General features: G+C 34.1%; 1 protein-coding gene across 17 annotated transcripts in view; it reads right to left on the reverse strand.

The window, feature by feature from the left end:
- Positions 1 to 7330: 7330 nt before the first annotated feature.
- The window catches only part of LOC111398667, a 33741-nt gene continuing 17421 nt past the window's right edge, over positions 7331 to 23650 (reverse strand). For 5 of the 17 annotated variants that reach the window (XM_023025688.1, XM_023025687.1, XM_023025690.1 and 2 more), the window contains 4 exons: positions 23072 to 23147; positions 15721 to 15822; positions 15567 to 15633; positions 7331 to 7709 (listed from right to left, as the gene is read on the reverse strand). In XM_023025688.1, the coding sequence (XP_022881456.1) occupies positions 7573 to 7709; positions 15567 to 15633; positions 15721 to 15822; positions 23072 to 23147 (382 nt within the window). In that variant the 3' untranslated portion in view covers positions 7331 to 7572. Of the gene's footprint in view, positions 15823 to 17436; positions 17563 to 17697; positions 18906 to 22447; positions 22592 to 23071; positions 23148 to 23650 lie in introns of those variants that run through there. The other 12 variants (XM_023025682.1, XM_023025684.1, XM_023025680.1 and 9 more) reach the window with 12 other exon arrangements.

Below are 23650 nucleotides of genomic sequence, written 5' to 3' on the forward strand. Positions count from 1 at the left end.
CCCACCACTGCCACCACAACCACCGATGATAAAAATCAACAACAACAGACACCACTACAACCTTAGATGCATCATCACCGTCACCGCCACACCAGCAAGGTAATACCTGTACCACAACCACCACCTCCACCACTCACCCATGCCTCAATCTACAGCCACCGAACAACCTACCATCACCTGCACAGAGGCAAAAAAAATGTTTGAAGAAAGACATAGATACCAAATCTAAAAAGAGAGAACTACAACCGAAATGACCAACACCACCACCACTTCACCATCGCTGGAGAGAGAATTACTCCCCACCACCACTCCATCACTTCTACCCATTTCCACAGCACAACCTCATTTATGGCGTCGAGCGCTTTGAGCAGAAGCAGAGATGTCGCAACTCACAAGAGAAATCGTTGCTTCTACAAGCAGCGACGAGTGGTGCTAGCAGTAGCGATGAGCGCTCGTCACTATCAGTAACGGTCACCAGTTTGAATAAAAGCAAAGGCGTCACAAGACAAGTCATGGTCGATTCTTTCGCCGCGGTGATCGTTGATGCTTCATGATGCTAGAAAAGTAGATGGTTGGATGGGTGTGGGCAACTGCAAAGAAATTGATAGAGAGAGACAGGATAGAGAGAAGGAAGATGAGAGAAGGTGAAAGATGGTTAGGATTTGAAATTGGGAATGAAATGGGTGTTACGTAGAATAGGTTTAATTAATTTTTTATTAATTATAATTATTAAAATCTAATTAGCACCTGAATGTTGAAATTTAAAATTAATCCCCCTTGGTGTTGAAAAGGGATCTTTAAACCTAGGTTTCTAGGCAATTTTCCCATTATTATATGCGACAATGTGTGGTTGAAATTTGGTTTTGGCAAAATGGAGTCCAAAAAGGAACTTAATAATTTTTTGATAAAATTGGTGGAATATGTGGTTGAAAAATTGTGAATTTTATAAGACATGCGATTGAAAAAGATTTTATGAAGAAAATAAATTTTGAAATGTGTATATATATACATACAAAATAAAAATAAAAATTTCTATTTAAGTAAAATTTATCTATGATTACTTGAAGGAGACGAGAAGTAAAAACATTATTACTTTAATCACTTTATTTGTAATGAGGTTTTATTTTAATTTAGAATCTAGTCGATATCGAGCTTATTTCTTTTTCTATCACTTTGGTGAATCAATTAAATTTTGTTACTCCTTTTAAGGGGGCATATGACATGGAAGATAGTAATTTAGCTAGACATTTACATGAATGAATTCCACAACTAAATTACTAAAGATTACTAAAGAATGCAGGTTTACTGACTTAAATAAAAACTAAATTTAAAAGATTGCTTCGAAAAGAAAAAGAAATAAAATATATATTGTAGCTAATATGAAACTTCACTATACTGTAAATAATAGCACTTTACAGGATTAAAAATGTTATAGAATAATAATGTCAAAATGAATCCATTTTAATTTATCTAGTTTTACAATTAATAATATAGTGTTGTTTAGTAAAGCTTTTATTTATGTAAAACGCTTATTAAACTTTATTTTCAACAATAAATTTTATTGAATTTATACCTTTTATTTACTTTTTCACCGGATATTTCTTGGGACACCCTAATTTATCAACTTTTAACATCATACAACTCCTTAATTTAATTTTGCTATATTCTTACAAAAAGTTTTTACGTTTTTAAATGGTACTCTTTATATTGGTCACTATGGACTCTAATATCATGTCTCACATATAATTTGTATGATAGTTAAGGGCATTTCGATGAAGCAATGTTGGATTAAGAATCTAGAAAGATGTAAAAGAAAGTAAAACTCTCTTCCTTACCTACACTTTTTAACGGAGTGAGTTTGCAAGAAATCAATTTTTTCTTCCTCAACAAGTCCCACATGGCATTATTTACAAGCCATTTGAAATCAAACAGTCTACCTTGGAGATATAGGAATTGAGATTTTCAATTGTCTTCTCTTCTCTCCTCTTCATTGCATGAAGGAGCGAAGTCAATATAGTCCTAAGTGAGGCCAGGCCTCCAAAGTTTCTATAGTATTATTTTAATTTTTTATTTGTTTTTGAAAATACAACACAATAAAAAAATCTTTAGCTTACAAAATATAAATTGTTTATAGTCTAATGGTAAAGTTTCTACATTTTATTTAGAAGGCAAGGTTTCTAATCCTCCCAATCACAATCTTATTTTTCATTTTTATGTGAAAATTTTGCGCAATTAGTCTCCAACTTTTAGGACCTCTGAAAATTTTGTCAAAAACGTTTAAAATCAAACTTTTCAACTTTCATCCTTAAGTTCCATTTGCACATTTCATCCTTTTTACATAACTACATTAGCATTGTGGACAAATTTTCCGCCCATGAAATGAACAAACTAATTTTTGGGGATAAAGTTGACAAGAAAATGTCGTTCTCTTTATCGACTCTTGCTACACCGTCTACCGCTATCATAACATCATTGACAATTATTGAGCCCCAAATAAAAAATCCTAACTCCACTTGTTGGAAATATAGAATATGGAGTAAAGCTAGTTGGCTTTTGATTAGGCCATGTGCATTTGTAAATTTAGTGGTCCAATATTCAAATAGTTGAAACCACTTTCCAAGTGGTTGATAACCTATACAAAATATTAATATTTCAATTGAACATGATGTGGTCCAACTACAACAAAATGAACTTTTTACGGCATTCATTTACGATTTGCAAAAAAATGCATGCCGTAAAAATAGACTATTTACGGCATACCGTAAATGTATGCCATAATTGATGAATTACTTAATATATTTACGGCATACGTACATTCTTTGCACGCCGTAAAAATCAAATATTTACACTACATGCCGCGCACTGGAATTTTGGGCCAACCCAACACTTTCATTTTCTTTGGTAAAATCGAAAATTGGTCTCTTCACTTTTTTTTACTGCGTGCACTAGCATGCCGTAAAAAAATGAAACAATCATTTATGACATGCAAAAATGTTTGCCTAAAAAATATTATCTGATTTACGGCATGCAGACGCATGCCGTAAAAGGTTGCATGCCGTAACTAGTTCATTAACGGTGTGCTTCTTTTTTTTTTACAGCATGTAATCATGACGTAAAAAGATATGTGTATTTACGGCATGTGACTGTATGCCGTAAACTACTTTAATGCATGCCATAAAAAGCAACTTCTATTGTAGTGTCCATATCGTCATCGCAACTTTTAAAATTATAAAATATGAGTATGGACCACACCATATACCAAAATGATCGCTTAGTGGATTTTAATTCACAGAATTATGTATTAAAAATGAAATTATCCAGGTTATAATCTAGTTTCTAAATTATGAGGCATAAAATGTGGGTAAGGGTTGACTTTGTTTGACCAAGTTAACATACTATTTTAGAAAATGATTGCTTACTAAAAGTTTAAATTATCAGAGAATAAATTTGCGATTCATACTAATGTTACATTACGTTTAGGATCTACGTGAAGTAATGAGAAAGTTATGTATTTAAGGTAAACTTCAAAAGAGAATGAACACCTCAAAAGGCCAAAAACACACTCACTCAAATTCCAAGCATGAAAAGATGGATTAATATCAATAGATAAAGAACTAGAAAAAAAAAACTAAATTTTAAATGTCTTTATTCTACTAAAAATTGAAATATTCTCTCCTATTTCAGTAATTGGATTTGCCATATTCTCCCCTTCATATTCCGACTACCTAAATACAAATTGAAGTGCTTAATATCTTAATACGTGATTAGGCTTAATTAAGTGAACAATTAGTTTTGAAAAGTGTGCTTAGTATGAAAATTACTTAATTGAATTTTACATCATATGAATAAATTCTGCGGTGATTAAAAAAAGTGGAAATTACAGGGAACCCTAGTATTAAATTCCTTAATTCTAAAATCAGATTGGAACTTTCACATTTCATAAATCAGATTTTTTATTTTAATTAAAAAAAATTTAAAATAAATATTTGTTCTAAATATATATAAACACAAACCCTAATCAAAATTTAATTCCCACACTTGTCTCTCTCTCTCTCTCTACAATTCTCCTCCAACCTAGTCGCCTCCCCTGTCGTCGCCACTGTCTTGGGAATCGCCCATGAATCACCACCCTCAATCCATTATCAGTCGCTGCAGGGACGCCATCCATCCATCAGAAGATGCAGCGCCGCTGTGAACCTCTCACTTTCATCCCCTTTTCTCTTCCTGTTTGCGTATTGGTGTTTATGGTGGCGAAGTGGTTCTTGAAGGAGTTTATAACGGACCCGTGGTGGTTGGTGTTGATGGTGTGTGGCGATCTGTGACCGTGTGTATGTGCATGGGTGTGTTGATGCGTGTACGACGGCGGTGGCGTGAGGCTGCGATGGCGTGTGCGATTTGTGACCGTGGTGTTGGACCTGTTGGTCTGCGTGAAGCTGCGGTGTTGGCGTTGATGGTGTTTGGCGATCTGTGACTGTGTGTATGTGCGTGGGTGTGTTGGTGTGTACGCGGCGATGATGACGTGTGTGCGGCGACGATGGGTTGATGTTGGTGATCTGCACAACTATGGTGACGGTGGTGGTCGTGGGGGATTGGTTTTTGTGACAAATAATTGGATAAGCGGCCTGTGACTGTGATTCACAATTTGGAGTCACGGTTGGTTGCGGCTATTGTTGTGATGGTGCAGTTTGATTGATTGTGACTAATAATCGGACATGTGTCATCAAAAATTGTGACTCACAATTGACGAAGCAATAATTGCGACCAATTTATTAAATAATTTGTAATGAATAAATGAGTTTGTGACTAATAATTTTTTTGAATTTGTGACCGACAAAAAATTTGTGACTCATAAAACTTTTGGATTCGTGATCGAAAAATATTTCGTGATTTATAAAATTTTCGATTTGTGGTCGAGAAATAAGTTGCGACAAATAATTTGATAAATTGTGATTAGAAATTAATCTGTGACTAATTAATTAGATAATTGTGATTTGTGACCAAAAACTGTGACCTAAATATATTCAATTAATAACATATATGTTTAATAAATTAATTTATAAATAAAATTTTTAAAAAAAAATTCTAATTTTTGAAAGTTTCAACCTTTGTTTTTAATTTTGAAGTGAGGTATACTTACCTTCTTAGAAATGAAATTTTCCCTTAAAAAAATGTTTGAGGAGTACAGTCTTGAGCCGTGCACATTTCAATTGTTTAGCCCTTGTTTTGCCCCCATTAAATTATTAATACATTTTTCTCTTTTTTTATTTTCAGCTACACATCTTTCAATAAAATAATAATACACAGAAATTATAAACATTTTCTTCTTTTTTTAACCACATATTCTCCCAAATATTATTTCCAAAATCGCATTATAATAGGGGGGGCCAAATAAGGACTTAATTTGGAATATTTTCGTCATATTACCTTTTTTCGGATGAAGATCTCTATAACACTTTGAAACAAGTTTCGGGCAAAGTTCTCTATAACACTTTGAAAGCGTGGTTGTGAGATTTTTAAGTGAAAAATGACAAGAAAAGTTGTAGATTTTGTAGAATATGTGGTTGTAAATAATTTTAATGAAAAAGATTTTCAAATAATATCTTCTAAACAAGCCATCCCAATGTTATAAATGGACGATATTGTTCAGAATTAAATTTCAAAAAAAAAAATCTAAACTTTCTACTAATTTATATTTGGTACCGTGTACTAAAAATTATTCCGGGTTTGACAATGTGCTTTGCCTCATTAATAACTAAAGAGAGATCAATGATAATGTGGGGTGCATAAAAAAATTATCAAAAAAGCAAAATAGACAGTCTCTGCAAAATTATTGTTTGCGGCTTTTCATAGTCAAACCTCCCTTATAAATTTTGCCTTGTGCTTTAATACTAGAATTGAACTTAAGAAAACTCTTTAAAGCTATCATAGAAACAGAGGCTGAAAAATTTTGTGAAGTTCAACCCCATTTTCATTTTCAACTGGGCTTTGTTGTACATTATAACGTCTATAAGTCATCTGTTCAACCTAACTTGAATAAGTTAACTTCATAGTCCGATCACTCTACTCCAACTAAGATTTTCTACATGATCATACTTGTGCAACTCCGACCGACACACATCACGCTTGCTAATAGAGTCCTACTGAGTAAGACGAGAGTTCTAATCATTATTTTTTCATAATTATTTACAGTTTCAAATACTCTAATCATTTTCTTTTGAAAGGATAAAAGGAATTATATTACACTTTACACTGACATAAACACCATTAAAACATACATCGAACAACCACCAAGATCGAATAGGTCAACTATCAAATTCTCCAAAGCTAGATTGATTATTGAATGCTTCACATGGGGCTAGATCCTCAACAAGTTTATATGCTCCAAAAGTCATATTTTCTTGCACACATTAAAAAATTATGGATTCTATTAGCTTTAATATGTCCAACTTTTCAAAGTAATCATATGGTAGAATTGTAACTATGAAACATTCTCATGTGAACAACATGTTTACTATTAGTATGTCACACTATGCAACAAAAATTTAAGAAGTTAAATTTCATATGTCAAATTATTATCCGTATAGATATACAAGTAAAAATTAGAAATTCTTTCCATAATCTGCTATTTTAGTGATGGGTCCCCCTATCAACCTACAAACTGTAGTGCTTAATATCTTAATACATGTTTAGCCTAATTAAATGAACAATTAGCTTCGAACAGTGTGCTAAGTATGAAAATCACTTAAATTGAATATTACATAATATATGAATAAAACCTGTAGTGCTTGAAAAATTTTGATCAATAGAGAGTCTCGAGCCCTGCGCATTCCAGTTATTTAATTTTGATTATTTTCATTATATTATACGTCTCTTTTCTTTCAACTCAAGTTCTTTACAACGAAGTGAGAGCTTGCTGTGAGAGATTTTTTATTTTTAATTATTAATTTTATTATTATTATTATTATTATTATTATTATTATTATTATTTAAGAGAATGTATGATTAGAAAGTTTGAAAAAGTTATGCATTAAATGAATTTATTGTTAAAAATGATTTTGAGAAATAAAAAATTTCAAATAATCTTTATGTTGAAATACATGAGATTGTTTAGAACTAGTTTATATTTATACCATATACTAAAATATGTTCCGAGTTCGACTCCTTTAATCAACTCCATTGTTAGTACCTTCCCACTTGTGTGGTTCAAAAAATATATGGGACAACTAAATCTCCATGCATTCTACCCCTCCCACATAGATATATCAAAATTAACCTTCATCACCAATAGATTTATACTACACACAAACTGAAAGGGAAAATCTTCCAAACCTCTGCATATAAGAAAAGTGCTCCACATTGATATCCTTCAGTAGTAAATGCAAAATAATATAAAAAACTAACCTGCACATAATTGAGCTCTTGTTAAACTCTTTGAGCAGATTCATCAATAAGAGCAACATCACTTGTAATTATTTCAACATATTTATCTATGAGGAAGCCTAAACCTTTTATAAGATAAAAATCCAGCCCTGTAGCTTTTTTAATACAAAGTGTTTACACCTTCACAACAACCTAGCCAAAGTACTTCAATTGAGCTTTATACAATTCACCCAGAGTGGTAGTAGCAATCGGAGAAGCAGATATTGATGAATAAACAGAATTGAATGGAAGTCCCAACTCTCTCTCGATACATGTAAATGCTTCTTCATCTAAAAAAGTTGGCAAAGAATCTGGCTCCATCACAATAATGGTGATCATGATTATATAACAAAAGAATTATTAAATAAGTTCATACGAGTTTCATTACCCAGTAATAATGAACATTTATGGAGAAAGTCTCAACAACATACTCTAAACAAATTATGCCGGGTATGGAAGACAGTGAAAATTTTATCAATCTCTATTCCATCCATGAAATAACCCATCGCTTTTGCCCCTTTACTCATCCAAAGACGCTAGCAAAAAACTCTCTCCAGATACAACTCAAATTTCTCTGATTCAATGGCAATGGAGCCTAAAATTGAAATTAAATCATAAACAAGTATAAATAAACGAAATACATGCGATTCAGAGAGCTCCTTGAGGTATGCTAGTGAACACAAATAATGACGGTGTGTGCGTAGAATAATAACTGAAAAGTATTCCTACTTAAACCATATATTAATGACACCACAACACGTAGAAAATGTAGATGATTTACATGAGAAGACGAAATTTAACATGTTCTGCAACATTAAACAAATCGTAGGCACCGGTTGAAAACTAAAAATTTGAACACAAAATGACACTAGAAAATTAACTTAAGGCTTAAAAACAGCAGTCAACAAGGATATTATATAAACTAGCATTGATGACTCCCTAGTCATCTCATATCTAAGAAATATAAACTAAAGGATAAATTAAAGCAGAAATACTGGGTTAATAGCTCAAAAAGGATCTGATTTATTATCTATGTGTGAGATGTACGCATTCTTGCTGAAAACTACATTGTGAATATCACATCCACCGTAGTCTACAAAAAATGATGACTACATATTCCAAAAGCATAATTAAGTGAAAATCGGTTTAGTGGAATGATCAACCCACTAGACGAATGAGAGGAGGGTGTTAAGTGAAAATCATTAGTATCATTCTTTGCTAAAACTGAAAAAGAAATATATGGCCTGCATCTTGAATTATAGATATAGACAAATCTATCTGTCTTTTTCCTCAGCAATCAACAAATCATCTATCCTGCTTAGAAGTTTTGAAATTTTTGACACATCATATTCTAAAACATATAAAGACCTCCCCGTACATTTTTTGGTATGCTCGAGAAAGCTTGATTAGAGATGAACCTTCACATGACCATTCTAGCAACTTAATAAGTTGTCCATTCAAATCATTCATATCTCTAGGGGGTTGTACCTAGGAGGACAATTCATTATGCTCACTAGAAATAAGTGTATCTGTTGAAACTTTTTCTACTGTACACATTGCTTTTATTTCTTCATTTGAACGAAATATCGCTACTTTATCGAGGTGCACAAATCCTTTCCCAAGAGCCTTGCTGGACCAGCGTCATAGATAGCTACATGCATTCCTTATAGTGGACAAGACTTTTACCTAAGATGAAATAACAACAATAATTGTGTATCTACGTTGACTTAGAACATGAAGTGCAGAATCAAAATCTATCCCCCAAAATTAACAAGATAGATGATGGCTAGCGATTGTCCAAAGCAAAAAGGAACATATCTACCAAAATTGTCTTGTCAACACATCTAACACCCTCCTCTCATTCGTCTCGAAATTGCATTAAAATCTTCATATGCTGAAAATACAGTCACTGGTTCATTAATTGTAGGATGGGTTTACACTAATGTTACCAGTAATATCTTCTTGCGCACCTTTTGGCATGGGGCAGTTCTCAATGCCCCAATAATGGTAACAGGAAAGAAATTTAAAAGCAATAGACATTAAAATAATCATTTAACAATTTATATCAATATCATTAAAGGTCGTCTTGATAAGTCCACGTTGACTAGTATCACTAATATGCCTATTTTTCTGCAACTCTTGGTTCATTTCTCTAAACTTTGAGATTTTTGCTTCCAGTTCTAAGGTATATTCCTTCAAAATGCCATCAATATTAAGAAATTCATCAGAGCTCCAATTCAAGTGTTAAAAATATACAGTGCCATCTAACTAGGGTAAAATGGAAAATATCTAGATATTATATATTAGATCAATTTCTCATCACTTTCTCAAGTCACATGAGGATTATTTTTGATCCGCTGAGATTACATGATTATTTTAGTGATTGTTTCTTTTAAATTTTTGTCAATACACGATCCTATTACCATCCTTTGGGACATTGAAAACTATCAATGCCAAAAGATGTGCATCCAGAAAATATTGCTGGTAACATCATGATGGATTTACAAGCCCATCCCACAATTAATGGACCAATAACCGTGTTTTCAGCATACGAAAATTTTAATGCAATTTCGAGGCGAATAAGAGGGGTGTCAAGTGACCGATATCAAACTTGTACAGGTTCCCAACGGGAGGAAGGATACTGCCGACAAAGCAATTTTGGTAGATGTTCCTTTTTGTTTTAGACAATCGCCAGCCATCATATATCTTATTAATCTCGGGTAAGTAGATTTTGCTCCCGAATTTCATATTCTAAGTCAATGTGGATACATAATTATCGTTGTTATTCTATCTTAGATTAAAGTCTCGTCCATACTAAGGAATGCAGATCGCTATCTATAGGACTGGTCTAATGTGGCCCCCTGGGAAAGGGTTTGCACACCAAGATAAAACAGCAATACTTCATCCAAATGAAGAAGAAAAAGCAACATGTACGCCGAGCAAAGCTTCAACAGGTAACCTTGCTTCTAGTGAGCGTAATGAGTTGACCCCAAGTACAATCTCGAGAGATCTAAATGATTTGAAAGGACAACTTGTTAAGTTGCGAAAATTGTTAGGGGAAAGTTTATCTCTAATCAAACTTCCTCAAGCATACCAGAAAATGTACGGGAGGTCTTTGTGTGTTTCAGAATATGAGGTCTCAAAGCTTTCAAGACTTCTAAGAATGATGTATGATTTGTTGATTGAGGGAAGAGGTCTATCTTTGTAGTTCAAGATGCAGATCATATATTTTTTCTTCAATTTAGCAAAGAATGATACTAGAGAGAGGAGCTCTTGGTGACTAGAGAGTTCATCATTCACTTAGCTGATTTTCAATTTTTACTTAATGATGCTTTTAGAATATATAATCATCATTTTTTGTAGACTATGGTGGCAATAGTTTCAAAAAAATGCTCTCCAGCAAAGCTTGGAACGGTCCATTGAAATAATAACACATTTGGTTAACGGATCCTTAGGTAAATCTTCTCACGTAGTTTCCTTTATTTGAAACTTTGATCCACAATAAATCAAAACCATTAACTTTAAACATCTTTTTATCAATTTTTTATTCTAAACCAAATGCACATAACGGCCTCTTAAACTCTTTCTTCCATTCAAAAAAACAAGATTACTAAATTTAATTCATTCAAGTTCTAATATTTTGAAATCTCAAATGCAGCACATTCCAGAATATATAAATGAGAGGATGTACAACATTGGATTTCTAAACATACAAATGCTCCCTTCTTTTGAAAAAAGAACACCATTTGAATTTCTTTAATGGATTCTATATCCAAATCTATTGTTTCTTGTACACTATACTCTCAAACAGTAAACTTCATTTTCCCTTTTCGAGCTTGACAACTTTCTGCCTCACATAATAGCTTTCTAGCTCCTTTTAGTTCCTGTACTTAAATTCTGTGTAATCCCTATGTATAATAAAAAAGAACTCATAAAAGGTCCCATCTAGATTTATACATAACCAACAAGAATATATTCCACCACCGAAAACTTTAGGTTTCAACCTTAATTCATTCATAATATATGCATTATAACACATCACAAAACATCACTATTTCATTTAAAATTAACATTCCAATTCAATACTCATTTCTAAATCCTAAAAAAATTTCCCTTACATTAAAATTCTTTTTTGTCCTATCTCTTAAAATCTTACCATAACATCTTTTAACTTAATTTTTATGCAGGGGAACAAAATTCAGACTACATTATTCGATAACTCCATCACAGCTTTCTAAGACACCTTACTACCACATAAAACATACCTCATCTCAAATGCACAAGCTAAAAAAATGGATAAAAATTATAGAGCCCAACTTGGTGACATCCAATGGACAATCAATGCAAAAACCAACGTTGTTGAAGTTAATGAACAATTTAACTCTCCTTTCATCAGCTTACAACTTCATATTGTTCAAAAATCTTCAGCGATACATGGATACAAATGCAGAAATTAGTAAGTAATTGCAATCCCATTAACATCTTACACTTCAATACTCATTGTTCTTGTGTTGCAGATCGCCTTCTGTGGGCTATTCTGTGAAGTGGAGGCAAACTATCTCGTGAATCTCAATTGGGCTACACTGTGCATTTAAATTGGGCAAAGGTTCTATTATTAATTTTGATAATAGACCTGTATATTAGTTTGCTGTTATGAATAATGGATAAATAGTATTTAAGTGAGCTTGTATATGTATTGTTGGATTAAGGTCCTCAAATGAGGAGTTAAATTTTGGGCTTGTAGTGGGCTGGATTTTATATGAAATTTTGAGTTAATGCACTACTGGGTTGTGTTTAATATTGTCATAGATTTGTTGGTAGAGCCTACTACTTTAGGCTTCGTTATTTTTAGTGAATAGGTTAGGTCTTGGAGACTTTAATGGACATTTATGGTTATGAGCAATTGGATTATAAATTGTGGTTTCTCTTTCTAGGCTAATTTTGTGTAAGCTCTGGACTGTGGCTTGATTTGCTTCCAATAAGGAACTTAGGGATCTTGTTGATGGGTCATATGATTGAGAGAGACATGGGAGTGCAAATCTTTGTATTTTGGTTGCTCAATTGATGAGCTAGAGTTTTGGAATCTCGAAGGAGGTTCATCCTTGGGTGGTTTTTGAATTCTCAAAAAAGGATCTTTTTTTTTTTTTTTGAACACTGTTTTGTGGGATTTCTTCCAACTACAGCATCTCGTCAGCGATATGTTGCTGAATTTTTTGCCAATGTATTGGCATTAGAGCTTTTGTCGGAACACAAATTATGTGTTCAACTAAGTTCTCCCAACCAATAGAGCTTGTTGTATGTGTCGACACACTTTGTGAATTTCTTTTGAAAATTCTTCTTAGAAAGTGAGCTCTTTGGAGTGTTCTTAGAGTGATTTTGAAATAGCTCTTAGTTGTTTCTGCACTATTTGTTGTTCTTGGTCTCTCGTCATTACATTCGTAGATGGTTGCTCTAATTTAGATTTCTTCTTCGTGGGCAAGAGTGTTGTCACCGTCTTCAGTTCATAATTGCAAATTGATGCTTTTAACAGCATCAATTTGAGAGGAGGTGTCAATAAGATTGTGGAGATTATCGAAGATTACAACTATATTATTATTATAATTGTACCAAATATAGATAAATTGTTGTTACCATATTTAGTTTATATTTAGTTCTATATAATGAGAAAACCTCTCACATCAAGGGACATCGAGTCTTATTAAATATATTTGACACAAACTACTAAGATGTTTGGACAAAGCAAGTCCTACAGATGGTGAGCATAAAGTGGAATAATCGTCAAAGGAAAATAAATATATTATATGTTGGTTGAAATCTATGAAACAGCCAAAGGAAAATAATCATATTCTATATTGGTTAAAATGCAATAACAACTGCACCTCATTATTCACCAAAACCATTCGATAGAAATGATTTACATATATACATGGAATCAACTTTAGAAGTCGGACATTGGTTAGCCACATAACAAATAACTCGCATAAGATTACAGTGTAGAAAAAGAAAGGCATAATCGTAGATCAAGAGCCAATTTTCAAGTAAATTTTCCTTGAATCATTGACCTGATATTTAATTGTCTTGAGTAATAATTTTGATGGTGGACTTGTGCAGTTTATACTTTGCAGGTTCAGAAAGGAAAGTTTCATTAAAAAAAAAAATTTCAATATGAAATTCAAAATTCTTTTCAATAGCATAAAGCCCAGCACTTCTCTAAGAGCTATACTTGGAGTGGAAGAAATTAGAATAAAGCTCAACTAAAATTACTCTGGAGAAAGAAGCACAACGTAAACCTGCAATGCTTAATGCCATTGAGTTAATAACCAGATGGTATATTAGATTCAGTGCAAAGTTCAAAAAATAAAAGATATTCCCAAAAGCAATTGTGACTCCTTCCTAATTCCATTGTCAACTTTCTTTTGTCCTATTCATCGCTACTTGCTTTTTATATTTTTGCATGATGTTAGGTGTCTTGTATGGATAATCTGAAAAGCAACTCATAATTCTATTAGGATCATGTATATCATAATTTTGTTGGCATCACTTGTTTCGTGATTTTAATCCATAATCAACAATAAAGAAAACAAATTAAGAAACACGCAAACAAATCTGTGGTGATTCATCCTCAATGGCAAATCAACATTCACTAGCAGCCATAAATTTTGCACTCAAATGAAGAAGGATATAATCAATGGAAAAATTGTGTAGTACACTAATGAAGAAACACACAAACACATTGTGGTAATTCATACCCAATGAAATAATTGATAATCTTATGGTGTGGACTGGTCTCTCTTTTTCCCACTACCCGTGTCCTTTGTGCTATGTTCTTTTCTTTTACCCCTCCATAGGTTAAGGGATTTTAATAAACAGAGGATCAGGGATGTCCTTTATTTATATACATTACATTGTTTTCCTACTCAACTGTATATGGCATAAAAGACACTGCAGAAGAGGAAAAAACTTTATGGGTATGTTCATTATATGCAGAAAGAGAGTATTCAGAAAAATAAGTCTTTTGAACTCAGAACATTCTGTTAGCCCATTAAAAGCAAGGGTATCTCCCTCTCTTCATAAAATGCTGAGTTGAAGGTTAAAAAATTTTTTAGCCTTACGTCTGCATTATATATACACTCTAGCCTTGGTTTTTTTTGTGAATTTTCAAACAGTTACTTAGGGTGAACATGTTAGCATCCAAGTTAGATAAAAAAATTTGGATTCTTGCTAACATTGTAGATACAGTATGGAATGAATTGCATTAACATAAATGATTTTAACACTTGACTACAAGATTTTATTTACTAAAGTAGGCTTCGGAATACCTTTTTGGTGATTTGTCAACTTTATCAACATAAACTATGCTTTGTTGTGCAGCTGTAAAATTATAGCAGCAACCAGAAATAAAATATGACCAGAATGACTAACTGGAATGTATATTTAAAACATATTTAGCCTAAAAAACGAAAAGGAAAAAAACATATAAATTCCTCAACATAACACATTAGAACAAACCCAAGCAGGTGGCAATGAAAACATGGGGGAGTAACCATCGTGACTATTAATTGGCCCAATACTCCCACTCTCTAAATAAAACACTCCGATACCAAGACTCTTCGACTCCCAATCATCTTTCCTACCACAAAAGAACTCATCTGTAAAAAAAAATATAGAATTACCTTTACATCCATTATACCCAAACATCTCCAAAACAAAAGCTTCATGTACAATTCCAGGAACAACATATCACCCAAATTAGTCACTTCCGACCCATTTTTTCATTTTTTATCATCCAACCTAAAAACTTTGATCTTGCCATCCTCTCACATGTAACAAAATCAAATTCCTAGTAGAACTCAAAATCCTCAATGTACCCCAAATCATCCTTTAGGTCAGCAGTCAAATACTTATTGACTAACAACAGATTATTTTAATCATCTCATTTTTCTCTTTGTCCATATTTTCAGCCTCTTTTGAGAATTTCAAAACAATACTCATGAAGTAAGAAACACTTAAATATGGATCAAAGATACACACATCATATATGGCAAAACCATCATACGAATTCTATTGCTCTCTTAAATTTTAGATTACAGACACATGTACCAAGCAGCAAAAATTCAAGAAACCTACGTACACAATTCATTATTTACCTGTAAACTTTAGATATAGCAAGCTTTGCACTGCTCTACATCCATGATCGTTGCAGAAAGAACGTTGCTGTAGAGGGAAGTAATCCTTTTGTTCTCCACCAATACAGATGCGGTATAGAAATGAACAAAGTTAAATAAGAAAAAAGAATCTTACCCAATAAGAGCACCATCCTCCATTGTACGCATCGGAAAGCAGTCGCCTATGCATCATTAGAAGTACAACTACCCTCCATTTTGTACTTTGAAGAGCTGGAAACTGACAACAGAAAAATAGTGAGCAGGAAAAAATACAGACAATAGCAACAAATTGAACAAATAATACACAACTCCTTTAGCTATTTTGAGTTCGATTTCTCAAAAGATTGAACAAAAAAATAAATAAATAAATAAATAAAATAAAAGCAGATCCAACAATTGAAGTGAAGAAACCAGAACAAATCTAATTAGGACTTCATCTTAAATTAATGATAACCAGGAAATCATGACAAATACAACGTATAGAAATCGGGAGTGCTCTTGAAAGGGAAAGTGAGAGTGAGAGTGAGAGTGAAAGGGAAAGGGAAAGGGAATGGTAAAGGTTAGGTGACGAGATATTTAGTGAACAGTATTAGAACAAAGAAAACTCGCTCGTGTACAATAATTTATTCAAATTGTTTGTGAGATGGAGAACTCATAAATGAAGAGTGGAGGAACAGTAAAGTGTGAGAGGGAACTCACAAATGAACAGTTCTTTGATAATGCCTTTTTTAAAGGAACTAGTGTGACATACGTGCAAAGCACGAAACATGGTGTAGTTGACTATGTAATAGGATAAATATTTACAACAGAAATCACTATCCTATGGCCTCGTGTGAGGTATTTGCTAAATAAGTTCCCTATTCGCTAATGTTGTAGCTACTGAGACAGAAATTAGGATGTTCTTGTACCACTGAGATCTTCACATATCATGAAATCAACCCATCATAGGCAATTTAGTTAAAAAGCAAACAAAGATGTGCTTTATGTCGTTCAACATATCTGCTGTTACCCTCATGGTTATCTGAAAGACATTAAAACAAGAATTTTTTTGAAGTTAAATAGAGAATAGTAGGTTTAGAGAATGGAGATAGTCCTGAAAAAAAAATGCAAAATTCTTATATGAGAAAATTTTCTAGTTTTTCCTATCTGATGGTATGAAATTCGAAGCTTTCCCTAGCACGTATTTCAACAATGAAGCGACACCCTACATAACGAGGGATTTCATTTTGTGAAAAAAGCCTTTGCCAAATGGGCTCTGTCAAATCCAAAAGGTTAATTATTTTAACCTATTTTTGAAGTAAATTTGTTCAAATCTTGTTCAGCTCCTATATTTCCAAAAGCAGTTTGATTAGTGTAGGAAATCGTGTATAAAGGAAAGATATCAAAATCTTTCCTTTGATAGTGTTGATTGATAATTTTAGGGCTGCAAATGTTCTCTAATATTAGGGGGATAGTTTTGTTTTGTTTTGTTTTGTTTTGTTTTTTTTTTTTTTTTTTTTTTTTTTTTTTTTTTTGTCCTTTCTTGGCTCCATTATTGTATTATAAATAGATGTACATTGTGAGGTTTAATTATGAAGAAATATAAAAACTTTTTGTTCCCGTTTTATTCATTGTATCAGAGGATTGTCTAAACCTAACAACCTATAGCAGAATTTCCCGTCAACAGTTTGGGGTCAGTCATGTCTGACACCCCACAAATCGAGACAGAGGTTAACTCCACAATTGGTTCTCACGGTTTCGAGAACTCGTCTTTTCAGCTTACAGTTGAAAAACTAAATGGAAAAAATTTTCGTGAATGGGCCCAATCAATAAAGTTGGTGATTGATGGAAAGGGGAAACTAGGCTACCTTACCGATGAAACGAATAAACCAACAGATCCTATCCTCCTACAACAATGGAAGTCGGAAAATTCCATGGTCACCGCTTGGTTAGTGAACTCTATGAAATAGGCAATAGGAAAGACCTCTCTTCCTGCCAACTGCAAAAGAGGTGTGGGATGCGGTGAGAGAAACTCAGACTCGGAAAACTCATCACACATCTTTGAAATCAAGACCCAATTGTGGCAAACAAAGCAGGGAAACAGAGATGTTACCGACTATTTCATGGAGATTACCTCACTTTGGTAGGATCTTGACCTTAGCAGTGAGGAAGAGTAGAGCTGTGGAGACAATAACGTGCGGTGTAGGAAGAAAATTGAGAATGAAAGAGTGTATGAGTTCTCGGCTGGATTAAATCGAGACCTCGATGACATTAGAGGCCGAATCCTTGGTCGGCAACCACTGCAATCCCTTCGCGAGGTCTTCTCTGAGATTCGACGAGAGGAGGCGCAACTTCTGGTGATGCTGGTTGAAGACTCTCATGGACCCAATGAACTGTCGAGCCTTATGATGAAAGGTAAAGGACCAAAAATTGGTGGGAGTAATGGGCTAACCTATCATGGCCCAATTACTGAAAAAAAATCTGCTTATTGGACGGCCAAGTGGGAAAGGTATTGGGCTGGAAGCTAATGGGCCTAAAGTCATGGGTATGTCATCAAAGTCAGCAATAAATGGGTCAAGCCAGAAACAACGTAACTGACCTTGGTGTGAACATTGCCATATGCCTAAACACAACGAAAATACATGTTGGGACCTCCATGGAAAGCCCACAAATTGGAAGCCGAGGCAAAGTACTAGGAGTCGGGGATATCAAACCGAGGCAAAAATCACTCCTACTCAAAGTGGTGCATTCAATCCCGAACAATTGGAACAACTCTACCAAAATTTCTCCAGCCTTCAAACTTCTGGTCAGTCCATTCCTAATGGTCATTCAAGCTCCCTAGCTCATAAAGGTAATTTCTTGAGAGCCTTGTGTACCACTTCAAAATCAAAAACTCCCTGGATTATTGACTCTGGAGCATCCGATCATATGACGGACGCTTATCACCTTTTTTCCTCATACTCAACTTGTGCTGACAACATTAAAGTCAAAATTGCAGATGGCTTCCTCTCATCTGTTGCAGGAAAAGGGAGTATCAAGATCTCTAATTCTATAACACACTTGAATCTGTCTTACATGTTCCAAATTTATCTCGTAATCTATTGTCAATTAGCAAACTAACTAGAGACTCCAATTGCTCTGCTAAATTTCTTCCATCTCACTGTATTTTTCAGGACCTTTCATCGAGGAAGACGATTGGCAGTACTAAAGAGTACGAAGGACTGTACTACTTTGAGGAGGTCGATATGAGTAAGCGGCATAAAATTGCAACTTCTGAGTCTGCATCTGTTTCTAGGGATAGTGAAATTCTGTTATGGCATAATAGACTAGGCCACCTGAATTTTCAGTATTTGAAACTTGTAATCCCTTCATTATTTTCGAATAAAATTTCAGTTGATTTTCAATGTGAAAATTGTGAACTTGCAAAACATTAGCGTACTTCTTACCCAAGCACTACATACAAACCAACTAAACCCTTCACTATGATCCACAGTGACCTATGGGGACATTCTCAAACCCCGAATCGACCAAACACCAGATGGTTTATCACATTCATAGATGACCATACTTGAGTCTGTTGGGTCTTATCTACTCAAAGAAAAATCTGAAGTCCGGTCCGTATTTATCTATTTTCACTCAATGATTCGTATGCAATTTCAAGCACAAATTCTAATACGCCGCACAGATAACGACACAAAATACATCAATACTACACTACGAGACTACCTACAAAACCATGGGATAGTCTACCAAAGCTGCCCAATTGGTATCAGGATTCAACTTAAGTCTTACTTAAATGAAAAGTTATGAGTTCGAATTCTGAGGGACACGACAGAAAGCCATGAGGGGTAAGTGAGCGCAAAGCCCACCTAAATTGGACAGTACGTAAGCTAACGGCTTGAGTACAGAGACTCGAATCATTACAAAAAAAGCTCTTGTATCAATACACCTCAACAAAATGGGATCGTGGAGCGAAAAAATACACCTCCTTGAAGTTGCCTGTGCCTTAATGTTCACTACTAACGTGCCAAAACTATTCTGGGGCGATGCCATTTTAATAGCCACATATCTAATCAATAGAATGCCCATTCATACCCTATCCTTCGACTCACCCCTTCAGAAATTCCAAACACACTTCCCTACCTCTCGTCTTAACTCTAACCTACCTCTGAAAGTGTTTGGATGTATGGCCTTTACCCATATTCACTCTTGTCAAAACAAACTAGAAACCTGTGCACTTAAATGTGTGTTCATTGGATACTCACCTACTCAAAGGGATACAAATGCTATGATCCACCAACAAAAAAGGTCTTTGTTAGCCACAATGTCACCTTCTTTGAAAACACACCCTACTTCAAAAAACATTCTCTTCAAGGGGAGAATCTGAGTGAAGAGAAGTCCTTTGAAGAATTTTTTAACTTTAACCTCTTTCCTCCCGAACCAACCTATTCTGAATGGGTCACGTCTAATATGCCATCTACAAAAGGAAGGGGGAGATGTAAAAAAACAAAAAGACAAGGAAATACTAGTTTACTCAAGGAGGCCGAACTCAAAGTACAAGGGAAACCTCGCACCTGAGGCACCAAAAGAGTCAGAACCAGTGATAAGGCCTAATGAAATCCTATCCGATAAATTTGGATCTCCAAGTGATGATTTACCTATTGCTTTGAGAAAACAAACTCAGTCATGTACTCTCCACCCTATCTCTAAATTTGTATCTTATCAAACTCTATCTACAAAATTTCATACTTTTATTACTAATCTTGACAATATAGAAATACCAAGGAACATTCAAAAGGCCTTGGAAATTCCCAAATGGCGAGAAGCAGTAATGGAGGAAATGCGGGCTTTAGAAAAAAATAAAACTTGGGATATGATGAAGTTGCCAAAGGGCAAGAACCCAGTTGGCTGTAAATGGGTCTTTAACATGAAGTATAAAGATGATGGGTTGATAGAACGTTATAAAGCTCGACTGGTAGCCAAAGAATACACACAGACATATGGTATTGACTACTTGGAGACATTTTCACCGGCGGAAAAACTAAATACAGTTCGAGTTCTCTTATCTCTAGCAACCAACTTGGATTGGCCTCTCCCGCAACTGGTTATTAGGCACGATTTTTTGAATGGAAAATTGGAAGAGGAAGTATTCATGACAATACCACCAGGGTTCCATAATGGGGATGAAAAAGACTGCATATGCAAACTCAAGAAATCATTATACGGTCTTTAGCAATCGACAATAGCCTGATTTGACAGGTTTGCAAAAGTGTTGAGAAATTAAGGATATCAGCAAAGGCAGTCAGATCATACCATGTTTTTCCAACAATCTAAAGAAGGAAAAATAACAATCCTAATTGTGTATGTAGACGATATAATCCTCACTGGAGACAATATAATTGAGATAGACAGACTAAAGAAAAGCCTAGCCTCCGAATTTGAAGTAAAAGACCTTGGACAGTGCGGTACTTATTGGGTATGGAGGTAGCAAGATCAAAAGGGGCTATCAGCATATCACAACGGAAATACATCCTTGACATGCTGAGTAAAACTGGCATGCTTGCTTGCAAACCAAGCAACGCACCCATAGACTATGGAAAAAGGACGGATGAGACAGGGAACCAGTTGAAAAAGATAGATACCAACGACTGGTTGGTAAGTTAATTTACCTATCACACACCAGACCAAACATTGCTTTTGCAATTAACGTTGTGAGTCAACATATGCACTCGCCAATGGAAGCTGACCTAGAAGCAGTTTACAAAATTCTCAGGTATCTAAAGGGCTCTGCTGGAAAGGGACTATTCTTCAAGAAGTGTAAAAAAAGAAAAGTAGAAATATTTACAAATGCTGATTGGGCCGGATCAATAGAAGACAGGAGATCAACATCAGGTTATTGTACCTATGTATGGGGAAATTTGGTAACTTGGAGGAGTAAAAAACAGAATGTAGTGGCAAGAAGTAGTGTCGAAGCAGAATTCAGAGCTGCTGCACAAGGAATATGTGAACGACTATGGTTAAAGAAACTCTTGGAGGAATTGAAACTTGGAATAAAATTACCAATAAAACCCTATTGTGATAATAAAGCAGCCATCAGCATTTCACTCAACCCAGTTCAGAATGATAGAACGAAGCACGTGGAAATTGATAGACACTTCATCAAAGAAAAGGTTGAAGAAAGAGTCATTTGTATGGTGTATGTCCCTACAAGGGAACAAAGGGTGGATATTCTCACCAAAGGATTGTCTCACGAGATTTTAACGATTTCATCAGCAAGTTGGCTATGATCAATATCTACAATCCAACTTGAGGGGGAGTGTAGGAAATCATGTATAAAGGAAAGATATCAAAACCTTTCCTTTGATAGTGTTGATTGATAATTTTAGGGTTGTAAATGTTCTCTAATATTAGGAGATAGTTTTTTCCCCCTTTCTTGGATCCATTATTGTATTATAAATAGATGTACATTGTGAGGTTTAACTATGAAGAAATATAAAAACTTCTTGTTCCCGTTTTGTTCAATCAGCCAACTATCCATCACTTCCAATGTTGAAAAATCAAAATTATTGATTAGGTTATTCCCAGAATTTTGACTATCTGAGAAAATATCCTTAGATTCACAACACAGTACAATAAATGCATGGTCTTTTCTACTCACCAAAATGATGCTGACAAATCCATTTAGTAGGCATCACCATTCTAGAAATGTTGTTCTTTTTCATAACATTAGAACATATTAAAATGCAATCACCCAATTTACCAAAAAGAATACGAACTTTTTCATGAAATGACGAAATCAATAAATAAGTTTATCTTACACCATTTCTGAACTACATGATGCATTATGTTGGCTAATCAAGTAGCTCGAAAAACTCACAACATACCTCAAAAACCCCTAAAATGGTCAAGAAGCCACCAAAGAGAGGCGCAACATCATTCAGGTAGTCTTTAATTATGGCATCAGGCTTGACAAAGACACCACCCATCCCAAAAGTTGTAACGCATCAAGCTACTACGCTAACATATCCCTAGGAATAAATGCAACTTTATGTCCCATCTTCACATATATATATATATATATATATATAATGAAGAAAATTGAATGTTCAATAAAGATTCAAACTTCAACAATCTACTGAATGTTGGTTAAATTAACTATGTAGATCAAATCATTGATCATAATCAAGAATAGAGAAGGAAAAACTCGTAATGATACATCCAATTTGAATCTTAAATTAAGAACTGGAGAAGAAGAGCTTCATTGCCTGAGATATGGGGAAAAAATTGGAACTTTAAATCAAGAATTGGAAAATCAACCAGATTTCACAAGATTTGGAAAAAATATTTTGGAATGTTTCTTAAAAAGAATTAATTTACTGAATGAATGATCATTAATCTTATTGTTACTACAAAACACAAACTTAAGTCAGCTGTGATTTCATAGCTAATACAACTTCATTCCAAGAAAACTGATTCAAACATTTATGGTTGCATAATTGAAGTTTTACCTCGTGATGTTTTCGAGAAGCTTGGTGATTTGATGACATCACAAACTCTAAGACAAGTTGATCATGTTCATTGTACCTACATTTACAAATAGGATTAATTGTTTGACTACAAGTCGACAGAAAATATTATTAGAAATTTCGTTTCAAAGATATTCAAGTTCTTGCACGGATAATTTCATTACAAAGATATCAAAATTTCCACAAGCAAAGTAATCCACATTGGAACTAAGTTCACATGGAAAGTACAAATCATGACTCAATTGTCTGAAAGTTTCCATTTTTCTTTAGGATCCTATCTTCAACCAAAAGGGAATGCATAGATGTATATACATGGGACATAGATACACATTTTGTGTATCACGTACTGAGGAATTAGGTAATTACTACAATTGTACAAGTAAATAATTTCTTTAACATCACAAATAACTAAAATTTCTGCCATAAACAATAGTCCAATCACTAAAATTACTTAAGTAATTACATTTTGTATTATGAGTGAACAAAAAATGCAAAACATACGAAGAAAACAATTTGTACAAGTTGAATAAACTGTAGATTAGAATTTAGAAAGAAAAAAAA

The sequence above is a fragment of the Olea europaea genome, chromosome 8, assembly GCF_002742605.1.
Source record: "Olea europaea var. sylvestris chromosome 8, O_europaea_v1, whole genome shotgun sequence".
Classification (NCBI taxonomy): domain Eukaryota; kingdom Viridiplantae; phylum Streptophyta; class Magnoliopsida; order Lamiales; family Oleaceae; genus Olea; species Olea europaea.